The 12794-nt window shown below is 36.2% G+C and overlaps 1 protein-coding gene across 4 annotated transcripts in view; it reads left to right on the forward strand.

Moving 5' to 3' along the window:
• Positions 1-12794, forward strand: part of COG6 (component of oligomeric golgi complex 6) — a 129498-nt gene that overhangs the window by 45689 nt on the left and 71015 nt on the right. For all 4 annotated transcript variants that reach the window (XM_053214691.1, XM_053214697.1, XM_053214695.1 and 1 more), the window contains exon 14: positions 12382-12513. In XM_053214691.1, coding sequence (XP_053070666.1) covers positions 12382-12513 — 132 coding nt within the window. The remainder of the gene's footprint in view (positions 1-12381; positions 12514-12794) is intronic.

Raw genomic sequence — 12794 nt, forward strand, 5'->3', positions numbered from 1 at the left:
AAAGCCCAAGTAACCTTCCTGTACACCTTAGGGAACGATAGAAAGAACAAACTGAGCCCAAAGTTAACAGAAGGAAAGAGATAATAAAGGTTAGAGCAGAAGTAGATGAAATACAGAACAGGAAAATAATAGAAAGGATTAACTAAACTAAGAGTTGGTTCTTTGTAAAGATGAACAAAATTGACAAACTATTAGCTAGACTAACCAAGCAAAATAGAAGACCCAAATCAAAACTATAAACAAAAAAGGAGACATTTCAACTGATTTTTTGGAAGAGTTTGAGAAAGACTGATGTGAATTCTTTAAATGCTTGGTGAAATATAACAGTGAAGCCATCTAGTCCTGGGCTTTCTTTAAAATTGTTTTAAACTGATTTCATCTCCTTACTAGCAGTTGGTCTATTCAGATTTTGTTTCAGTTTTGGCAGGTTGCATTCCTTCTGGGTTGTCCAGTTTGTTGGTATATAGTTGTACATAGTACCTCTTATGATCCTTTGTATATTTGTCATATCAGTTGTAGTGAGCACTTAGTATTGGCCACACACACACATACACTAATGGTTAAAATGGTTACATAATAAGGAAGAAAGGAAAGAGTAATATCCCTATATGCCAGATCTCATGGGACTTATTAGTTCGGTGAATAACTAGTTCTCTTCATTTTGTGCTAACTTATTATCTTTTGCACCCTTTTCATTGTGCCATGCTTACTTTGCAAGAACACCTTGAATTAAGCTTGTCAGTTTCTCTTTTGTATACTGACTGCTGAGCACTCCTGAAGAAAATCATGTAGACATGCAGACTGGATTTACCAAAACTCACCATCTCCAACCTTAGCGAAGCCCGCCATAATGGCAGTCGTACATATGCTTAAGCAGCCATTCCTGTTTACCTGTCACCCATTTTCTCAAATCTATGCTTGCTCCTACTTAGATTGCCAGCCTTTGCTAACATTGGATAATAGGCGTTGTAAAATACCTTTGCCCTTTCGCTGTATGAGCAAAAAGTGGCATCTTTTTTTTGGGGGGGGGGAGGTTCAGTGATTCTAGTGAGAATGAACATTGAAAATATGTTTATTGGCTGTTTATGAGTTGCTTGTTCATGTCCTTTGCCATTTTCCTACTGGGTTTTGTCTTATTATTTTCTGATATTCTTTATACATTAGGCATATTAACTGTCATTTTTATTAGAAATATTTTCTCCAGGTCATTGTTGGCCTTTTACATTTGCCTATAGTATTTTCTGACACATTACTTCTGGTTTTTACATACTAAAATCTGAAGTTTTTGTTGTTGTTGGTAGTGGTGGTTTTTTCTTTGCGGGGTCGGGGGGGGGTTCCCTTTGGGAGTATGTGATGCTTGAAAACTTCCCCACAACCAGAAAATATAGTTAGAATTTAATATATGATAGCATCTGTCAGTGGGACAATATTAGATTATTTAATAAAGTTATTTAGATGCATGTTCTTAGGTGTTTTTATGGTTTCATTTTTACATCAATTTTTAATCTAACTGAAGTTTATTTTTGTCCATGCTGAGAAGGAAGGGTTTCCTTATTTTTCCCAAATGTTTATCCATTTATTCTATTTTTACTCAGACTACTAGGTTCTTATATATTTTATGTCTCTAGTAAAGTTAAAATAGAAGTTGCAAGAAAATAAGAAAATAAAATGGATAAAGAGGATGGCATCTTTCAATTAAAACCTAGAACAATATAGGGTATAAATGGGGGGGGGGAATTAATTGTAATTTGAATATTTTAAGTGCAAGTTATGTGAGTTTATAGCAGTGGATGGGTTTTGACTATTATTGGTTACTGTTGTCATTATCAGTAATTATGCCCTGAAATGTTTTTCTCAGATATGAATTGGGCTATATTTAGGGATATTTTAACATTAATCAAGATGGGAATATGATGCTGTTTATAGCTTGCATGTTGCTTACATCTGCAACCATGTCAGGGTTCTTTCAAGAATTATCCTCCTTTCATTAAATTTTACTGTTCCATATTTTATATTAATCATATTTTTTTCTTATTCTGCATCTTGTAAATCATTCACTTCTTTTAAAAAGATTCTACCCTTATAAGGAAAACAACACTTACTCAGAATGGTCTTCATTAGCAAAGCACCCAAGTGGAAATTTTTATTAATAAAATTTTAAGTAAGTAAAATAAATAAATAAATAAAATAAAATTTTAAGTATATGGTAAAATTATTAGGAAGAGTAGCCTTTAAAATAAAGGTGTTGCCAGAAATGAACTCTCTTTATATGATTCCTTCTGTGCTTTTAAAAAGACATATTTGGAAACTAATTCTTTATTCGCTATAAAAAATACATTCAAGGACATCATTTTATTGACAGTTGTATCTTTTCCCTAACAAAGCAGTTTGCAGCACTTGAGAGTATCCAAGTGTGTGCGCTCCCTCCTTATCACCTCTCTTGAAACTTTCGTAACTGCAAAGCCAGCAATGTCTAAAGGGAATTCAGTCTTCCTCGACTTACGACGGGGTTGTGTCCCAAAAATATCCTAAGCTGAGAATGCATTTAATACACCTAACCTACATCATAGCTTAGCCTAACCTAATCTTAAACGTGCTCAGAACACTTACATTAGCCTGCAGTTGGGCAGCATCATCTAATACAAAACCTATTTCATAATTAAAGCATGGAGTATGTCATGTAATCTCTTGAATATCGTACCGAAAGTGAGACAGAAACTGGTTGTGTGCTCACAGAGTGGTCATCAGTTGTTTACTCTTGTGACCGCCTGGCTGACTGGGAGCCACTGCTTGCTGCTTCTGCCCCGCGTCACAGGAGAGAAGTGCACTGCCTGGTGATAGCCCGGGGAAAAATTCAAAATTCAGAATTTGAAATACAGTTTCTATTGAATGCGTATTGCTTTCACACGGTTGTAAAGTCAAAAAATTCTAAGTTGAACCATCATAAGTCAGGAACCGTTTATGTGTATCTGTGCTGCAAAATACACGGTGCCATATCAATTTAAGCTAGACAGGCGTTGGCTAAAATTCTTTTCACTATAGTGGTGTTATAATTCTAATTTAACATGTGTCATAAGTGAAACCCAAATAAAATTAATAGTAGTCAGGGTTAATTTACTCAGGCCTCTGGAAAAACAAAACAAAACTAAACTAAACTAAATGGTCCTTTAAATTGTGACTTCAATTCTAGTATTTAGTTTGTGTTTGGAATCTTCTTTTACTGTTCGAAATGTAGTAAATGGACCAGAAGCTTAGCCATCACTTCTGAGCTTCTTAGATGTTCAAAAATCTTAGGCTTGCCTAGACCTACTGAATCCGAATATGCATTTGAAGGTTCCCTGATCATCCATACGCATGTTAAAGTTTGAGAAATGCTGTCCTACATGAAGAGTTTGAGTTTTACATTATTCCTTACAGATTGTTCTGCCAGGAAAAACAGAAACAGTATTCTCAGCTAAAATGCTTTTTAAATTTTAAATAAAATTATGTTAAATAAAAAGTTGTAATTATTTGAAGTTATCTCAAACAAATGTTAGTTTGCATTTTAAGATTTATCTTGGATATTTTTATCGACTTAAGAACTTTAATTCCATAAGTAAATACGTAGGACAAGAGGGAATTTTTGGAGGTGATGGATATGTTTTATGGCATCGAATTTGGTGATGGTTTCACGGGTGTATGTGTATCTCCAAACTCACCAAATTATATACGTTAAGTAAGTACAGCTGTTTGTTATGTCAATCATACCTCTCAATAAAGTGGTTTTAAAAAACACCTTAGTTCTATGTATTGTCAGTTGCTAGAACATATATGCATGCAGATAGAGCAAAAGGAGTCTATATATAAAATGAAGAAGTCAGTTTAAAAATAGGAGGGTTGTTTTTTTTTTTTTGGTTGGTTTTTTTATTTTTGAAAGTAGATGGGTGAGTTGTCTTCTAAGAAGCTACAGAACAGAAAATTAGAGGACTTTAAATGGAAGATATTTGAAAAAGTAAAACTAAAGTTGACAGTGGAATAAAGGCTTAACAGTTTTTGTAATTTGTATGGTGCAGCCTTTTCATTTTCTTTGAAAAAAATCAGAGGGGCGCCTGGGTGTCTCAGTCGGTTAAATGTCTGACTCTTGGTTTTCAGCTCAGGCCGTGATCTCACAATTTGTGAGATCAAGCCGGGCGTCATTGGGCTCCACCCTGACAGCATGGGGCCTGCTTGGCATTCTCTCTCTCACTCTTCCTCTGCCCTTCCCCTGCTTGTGCACGCTCTGTCTCCAAATAAATAAACTTTAAAAAAAAAAAAAAAGAAAAAGGAGCATCTACCTATAAAAGGGACGAAAAGTGTCATAATAAACAGTCACAGAAAGTACAACTCTGTTTAGTTTCTAGCGGTATACATTTTTTAAAAAGAGAGGTTCTACATAAGGGAAGGGAAGCAAAAACAATATAAAAACAGGGAGGGAGACAAACCATAAGAGGCTCTTAAACATAGAGAACAAACCGAGGGTTGCTGGAGGGGTTGTGGGTGGGGGGATGGCTAAATGGACAAGGGGCATTAAGGAAGACACTTGGGATGAGCACTGGGTGTTATATGTGGGGGATGAATCACTGGATTCTACTCCTGAAATCATTATTGCACTATATGCTGAGTAACTTGGATGTAAATTAAAAAAAAAAAAAAAAAAAGCCAATAAAAAAAGTTAAAAAAAGAGACGTTCTAATATGTGGAATATGAAATTTTCAGTAGACTAAACGTTTTTAAATGTGAGATTTTTATAGTTCAACTTTATCAATTGGAAAATGTACATAAAACTTACATGTCTTTCATAAAGCTCTTTTGTACATTAATTATTAATGGCCATGTTGTTTATGAATTTTGGATACTTTTATAATCCATTGTTGATTCTCAGTGCTTATAAAATATAAACAAAAAGATCAAAAGAACTTTTTTTTAAGTGGCGATGTAACTGACAGTACACAAATCTTAAGTATATAGTTAGTTGAATTTTTGTATTTCTGTATGCTCATTAATCTCCACCCAGATCAAGACATCAAACATTTCCAGCATCTCAGAAGGCTTCTTTATGCCTTTACTCAGTCCCCCCAAGGCAAACCATTATCTGACTTTTATTTCCTATTTTTGTGTGCTATTCAAATTCACATAAATAGATACATGCTTTTTCCAACTTTTTTGGATCTGACTCCTTTCAATTTAACGTATCTGTAAGATTCACCCATGTTGTCTGCAGTAGTTATTTTTCAGTTATTGTGTAATAATTCAGTTGTAGAAATGCACCACAGTGTATTGATGGACACTGGATTGTTTCCAGTTCTTAGGTACTGTAAATAAGGATCCAGTGAATATTCTTGTACATGTCTTTTGATGGATGTAAGTTTTCATTTCTCTCGTGTGTATACACAGGAATGGAATGTCTGGGTGATGGGATTGATAATGTTAGTAGATACCACCAGGCATCTTTTAAAGCCTGTGTACCAGTTTAGTCCACCAGAAACGTGTGAGAATTTCGTTTGTTCCACATCCTCTCCAGTACTTGATAGTGCTGATCTTTTCGGTTTCAGCCATTGTGGAAATTATGTGGTGGTATTTCATTTGTGATTTGCACTTTCCTGAAGACTATAAAGATGTTGAACAGTTTTTCATATGTTTATTGGTTGCTGGATATACTCTCTGTGAAGTGTCTTTTGAAGTCTGTTACCCAGTTTTCTATTGGGTTATCTGTATTTTTCTTACTGATTCGTAAGATTTTTTTTTTTTAAATGTGTTCTGGATAAAAGGAAGCATTACAAATATTTTCTCTGAATTTAACGTGTCTTTTCACTCTCTTAGTGGAGTATTTTGATGAACAGAATTTCTTCACTTTAATTTTGTTCTGTATCCTGACTTTTATTTATCTAATCTCTTCCTGCCCTTAGGTTATGAAGTTATTCTTACATGTTTTTTTCTAAGAAGCTTGGTTTCTTTAGCTTCCACATTTAGGTCTTTGATCCATCTCAGATTAATTTTTAACTATGCGATGAGGTAGTGGTCAAGGTTAATTTTTTTCCCATATGAATATCTAGTACATCAAGCACCATTTCTTATAAAGGTAATCCTTTCCCACTGAATTGCAGTGGAAACTGTCAGAAATCGCGAGACCATATATGCGTGGATTTGTTTTGTGAATGTTTATTCTCCTCCCATTGGTTTATTTGTCTGTCCGTGTACCAGTACCACGCTGTCCCGTATAACACTTAACCATTAGAAATCCATTTCACTTGGATGAAATTAAGTTGAAGTGATAGGAGGATGTTAATTAGATACTATTCTACTTTAGAGTTTCTTTCCATTATTTTTACTACATTACTATAAAATTATAGATTTTATTTATCTGACAACCTCCACAGTTTTCATTTGCTTTTGAAGCATAATTCTGACCCAGGGCTAATCTGGTATGTGTAAAAGCACTTCATAGAAGGTCGGTTTGTTAAATGAAGTGAGTTCAAGTAGTACTTGTATCATTTGTCATTGGCTCTAACTAAGGCATGAGTTTGGTTTGAATTTGTGCAGCTATTACAGACCTTAATTCAAGGGGATCAAAAAAGGTTCTCTTCAGCTATCTCCTATTGGTGCATGAAATTTCTGTCACTAGCCTTCTGTTTGGCGATTGAAAAATGAAATTTTTATTTCCCTGATGAGGAGTGACGTTGAGCATCTTTTCATGTGCTTGTTGGCCATCTGCATGTCTTCTTTAGAGAAGTGTCTATTCATGTTTTCTGCCCATTTCTTCACTGGATTATTTGTTTTTCGGGTGTGGAGCTTGGTGAGTTCTTTATAGATTTTGGATACTAGCCCTTTGTCCGGTATGTCATTTGCAAATATCTTTTCCCATTCCGTCGGTTGCCTTTTAGTTTTGTTGATTGTTTCTTTTGCAGTGCAGAAGCTTTTTATCTTCATGAGGTCCCAATAGTTCTTTTTTGCTTTTAATTCCCTTTCCTTTGGAGATGCGTCAAGTAAGAAATTGCTGCGGCTGAGGTCAGAGAGGTTTTTCCCTGCTTTCCTCTCTAGGGTTTTGATGGTTTCCTGTCTCACGTTCAGGTCCTTCATCCATTTTGAGTTTATTTTTGTGAATGGTGTAAGAAAGTGTTCTAGTTTCATTCTTCTGCATGTTACTGTCCAGTTCTCCCAGCACCATTTGTTAAAGAGACTGTCTTTTTTCCATTGGATATTCTTTCCTGCTTTGTCAAAGATTAGTTGGCCATACTTCTGTGGGTCCAATCCTGGAGTCTCTATTGCATTGGTCTAAGTGTCTGTTTTTGTGCCAACATCATGCTGTCTTGATTATTACAGCTTTGTAGGAGAGGCTAAAGTCTGGGATTGTGAAGCCTCCTGCTTTGGTCTTCTTCAAAATTACTTTGGCTATTCGGGGTCTTTTGTGGTTCCATACAAATTTTAGGATTGCTTGTTCTAGCTTCGAGAAGAATGATGGTGCAACTTTGACTGGGATTGCATTGAATGTGCAGATAGCTTTGGGTAGTATTGACATTTTAACAATACTTATTCTTCCAATCCATGTGCATGGAATGTTTTTCCATTTCTCTATATCTTCTTCAATTTCCTTCATAAGCTTTCTATAGTTTTCAGCATGCAGATCTTTTGCATCTTTGGTTAGGTTTATTCCTAGGTATTTTATGATTCTTGGTGCAATTGTGAATGGGATCAATTTCTTTATTTGTCTTTCTGTTGCTTCATTATTAGTGTACAAATCAAAACCACACAGAGATATCATCTCACACCAGTCAGAGTGGCTAAAATGAACAAATCAGAAGACTATAGATGCTGGAGAGGATGCGGAGAAACAGGAACCCTCTTGCACTGTTGGTGGGAATGCAAACTGGCGCAGCTGCTCTAGAAAACAGTGTGGAGGTTCCTCAAAACATTCAAAATAGATCTACCCTATGACCCAGCAATAGCACTGCTAGGAATTTACCCAAGGGATACAGGAGTGCTGATGCATAGGAGCACATGTACTCCAATGTTTATAGCAGCACTTTCAATAATGGCCAAATTATGGAAAGAGCCTACATGTCCATCAACTGATGAATGGATAAAGAAATTGTGGTTTTTATGCACAATGGAATACTACTTGGCAATGAGAAAGAATGAAATACGGCCTTTTGTAGCAACGTGGATGGAACTAGAGAGTGTTATGCTAAGTGAAATAAATCATACAGAGAAAGACAGATACCATGTTTTCACTCTTATGTGGATCCTGAGAAACTTAACGGAAGACCCTGGGGGAGGGGAAGGAGGAAAAAAAAAAAGTTAGAGAGGGAGGGAGCCAAACCATAAGAAACTCTTAAAAACTGAAAACAGGGGCGCCTGGGTGGCTCAGTCAGTTGAGCGTCTGTCATGATCTCACGGTTCGTGAGTTCGAGCCCTGTGTCGGGCTCTGTGCTGCTGACGGCTCAGAGCCTGGAGCCTGCTTCGGATTCTGTGTCTCCCTCTCTCTCTGCCCCTCCCCTGATCGTGCTTTCTCTCCATCTCTCTCAAGATAAACATTAAAAAAAATTTTTTTTTAAAAGAAAGAAATATGGGGACTCCTTCAGACTAAAATACAGAGACACTGGACAGTAACTCGAATTCACATGAAGAAATAACACCACTAAAGGTTCTGATATAGGCAAAGAAAGTATTAATGTATTTTCCATTTGTAATTCCCTTTTTCCCCCTGATTCAAAAGACAACGGCATGAAGCAATAATTATAATTCTGTGTTAATGAGTCCACAACATAGAAAGATACAATTTGTAACTATAGTAGTGTAAAGGAAGAGGAGACCTGGTCTACATAAGAGTAAAGCTTTTGTGTGCTATTGAAAGTAAGTTGGCATTAACCTGAAGTATACTGTTATAAATTAAGATGTTTAATTATAATTCCCAGGACACCACTAAGAAACTAACAAACACCACACACACACTCACACACGTATATGTAAATAAACAGTAAGGGAATTAAAGGAGCATACTGGAAAATACTAACACAAAAGAAGGCAGTAACAGAGGGACAGAGGAAGAAAAACAGTTAAGACATAAGAATAACAAAACAGCGGACACAAATTCTACTTTATCATCAATTAAATGTGAAAGGATTAAACATGCCATCCAAAAAGCAGAGACTGGCAGATGGACCTTTAAAAAAAAAAAAAAAAAGATCCAACTACCCATATGCTATCTTCAAGAAACAAAAGGTTTAGGGGCACCTGGGTGGCTCAGTCAGTTGAGCATCTGACTCTTGATTTCAGCTCAGGTCATGATCTCATGGTCTGTGAATTCAAGCCCCACACTGGGCTTTGCTCTGACAGTGCAGAACCTGTTTGGGATTCTCTCCCCCACCCCTCCCCCCTGCCTCTCCTCTACTCATGCTGCAGGTGCTTGCTCTCTCTCTCAGAATACATGCATAAACATTAAAAAAACAAAAACAGAAAGGTTTAAATACACAAAGAGGTTGAAAGTGAAAGGATGGGAAATGACAGACTTTGCAAGCAAAAACCAAGAGCTAGAGTAGTTATGCTAATTTCAGATAAAATAAACTTTAAAGACAAACACCACTAGAAACAAACACATTTTATAATCTTTATTATCAAGAAGACCTGACAATTATAAACGTGTGCATCTAACAATAGAACCCCAAAATACATGAAACCAAGATTGACAAAATTAAATAAAAAGTATCTCTCATGGCAAATATTTCAAGTTTCACACCTCCTTCAGTTTTGCTTCCTTTTTTTCTGTTAAATTCAAACTGAATTAAGAAAAACTCCAGAATATGAAGCCATCTTTATAAAAGTATTTTCTATTCATTCACCCAATTTAAAAAGATATCCAGAATGTTGTTAAACTGATGGTAATGATGGCTAACTAATGTTATTTCTAAATAAAGGAATTTTTATACTTTATTTATACCCCCCTCCCCCGACGCGGGGCTTCAACTCACAAACTGCAAGATCATGACCTGAGCCGAAGTTGGACACTCGACCGACTAAGCCACACAGGCACCCCAGGATTCCCCATATTTCTTGTGGAACAGGCTTACTGGTGAAGAATCTTTGTTTTCCTTCATTCTTGAAGAGTAGTTTTACTGAGTACAGAATTCTATCTTGACGGTCTTTCTTGCAGCCCTTGAATATGCCATCCAGCGCCTTCCGGCCTCCATGTTTTCTGATGAGAAATCAGCTGTTAATCTTATGAGAATCCTTTGTCATAATCAGTTACTTCTCTTACTGCTTCCAGATTCTCTTTGTCTTTGGACAGTTTGTGTGATGTGTCTTAGTGTGAAACTGTGTAAGTTTATTCCTTGTGGAGTTTGTGAGCTTCTTAGATGCTTAGATTAATGTTTTGTTTTAATCACATTTGTGAATTCTTTGTCATTAACTCTTCAAATATTTTTTCTGCACTCCTCTCTCCTTCTAAGAGAACCACATTGTACTTAATGTTGATGGTGTTCCATAGGTCTCTGAGGCTCTGTGAATTTTCTTTCATTTGTTTTTCTTTCTGTCCCTCAAACTGGATAATTTTAATTGACCTATCTTCAAGTTCACTGATTACTTATTCTGCCTACTCAGATGTGCTATCGAATCCCTAGAGTGAATTTTTCATTTTAGTTACTTTCAACTACAAAATTTCTATTCAGTTATTTCTTTTTATCATTTTTATTTCTTTGTAAATATTGTTCTCATACTTCCCTTTAGTTCATTAACCTGGTTCCCTTTCTTAAAATAGCCAATTTTGAGGTGCTGAGTGGCTCAGTTGGTTGGGCATCTGACTCTTGATCTCAGCTCGGGTCATGATCTCACGGTTTGTAGGTTTGAGTCCCACAAGCTTGGGATTCTGTCTCTCCTTCTCTCTGCCCCTTACCTGCTGTGCTTTCTCCCTCTCTCTCTCTCTCTCTCTCTCTCTCTCTCAAAATAAGTAAATAAACTTTAAAATAAAATACAATAGTCAATTCAGATTTTTTGTGTAGTAACTTCAGTGTCCAGGCTTCCTCAGGGGAAGTTCCCATTGACTATTTTTTCTGTGCATGGACCATATATTTTTGTTTCTTTGCATGTCTTATAATTTTTTGGTTTTGTTGTTTTATGAAAGAGGGAAGATTTTCAGAGGTCCATACTTTGATATTCCTGCTGCTGTCACTTATGTATTAACTTTTCTATATAAAACATTCTTCATATAAATCCAGATATTTAAAAATTCTTATACTTTTCTGTCTGACACAAGGTTATAGTCTCTTACATAGACTTCTGAGTATCATATTTTTTATCAACGTTTTTTATTTATTTTTGGGACAGAGAGAGACAGAGCATGAACGGGGGAGGGGCAGAGAGAGAGGGAGACACAGAATCGGAAACAGGCTCCAGGCTCCGAGCCATCAGCCCAGAGCCCGACGCGGGGCTCGAACTCACGGACCGCGAGATCGTGACCTGGCTGAAGTTGGACGCTTAACCGACTGCGCCACCCAGGCGCCCCTCATATTTTTTAGATAAGATCTGACTATGTTATTATAAGTACTCAACAAAAATTCACCAGCACATCTTCTTGGATATCATGATGCCGGCAAGTAGAGAGAATGAACTGGGCATACCTTCCAGTTTATAGTACCCAATAGTTTATATGCAACAATCCCACTAATCCTTAAAGAATCCCTCTGAAATTCTGAGAAGTTAAAGAACTTACCCAGGACCACACAACTAGTGATTGGTAATCTAAAGTGTGAAACTAATCTTTAACTTCAGTGCTAAAGATTTCAGTGGCAGTGTTACACCGTGTAGAAGAGTGGGCACTGTGTTTCTGTGAAGTGTGTAGCCCATAGACTGATCTAAATATCACCTGTGATGCTTATTGAAAGATGGATTCCTAGTCCCCAAACCTATGCATATTGAGCCACATTTCTGAGATTTGGGCCTGAGGGTGGATGATGATTCTCAACTATATTATCGTTGGGGGAGTGTTGGTTTCTAGATTGCCTTTTTCTAATGACTTGGGCTAAAAAAAAAAAAAAAACCAAAAACCCAAAACAGTAGGCCATTTCAAATCTGCATAAAAATATAATTCTACATTAAAGACTACTGAGTTTTCTTGTAACTTTCGAATTTTAGAAGTATAAATTCTTTATTTCTAATTGTGAGAAGAATATATTAATTCTGTGATAATACAACAAAAACCTTTGGTGTCACTTTATGCTTATTAGTATCAGCTATGGATCAATTCTAGATTTTGTAATGCTGGCCAAATCTTTACATCTTTTACATGTATTGTTTTACTGTGAATTGTATTTATTTATACATTAAAATTTAGTGGAAAATGTAAGCAGTGGATGAAGCCACCCTTTATTTCAGGTTGAACTCCCACCACCTGATCTTGGACCAAGTTCTGCATTAAATCAGACACTCGCATTGTTGCGTGAAGTTTTGGCATCTCACGATTCTTCAGTTGTACCGTTAGATGCCCGTCAAGCTGACTTTGTGCAAGTATGTTGTAAATCATTTTTAATGATTATTTATTGCTCCTCTGTTATACATTCTGTTGAAATTCTGGCATTTTATAACCCGTGCATTGTAACAGTCCCTCTCATAGATTTTTTGTTTCACGTATTAGATCATCTCTCTTTAAAAAGTACTTTATTCAGTGATGCCCATTGTAAAAAACATTATGATTACTATACCGTTTAATCGTATAAGGTGCTCCCCTTCCAATTAGTTTGTCATTCTTTCTGAAGTACTATTAACCCAGGCCTGTACCACTGATTGGG

Source organism: Acinonyx jubatus, chromosome A1 (genome assembly GCF_027475565.1).
Source record: "Acinonyx jubatus isolate Ajub_Pintada_27869175 chromosome A1, VMU_Ajub_asm_v1.0, whole genome shotgun sequence".
Taxonomy (NCBI): Eukaryota; Metazoa; Chordata; class Mammalia; order Carnivora; family Felidae; genus Acinonyx; species Acinonyx jubatus.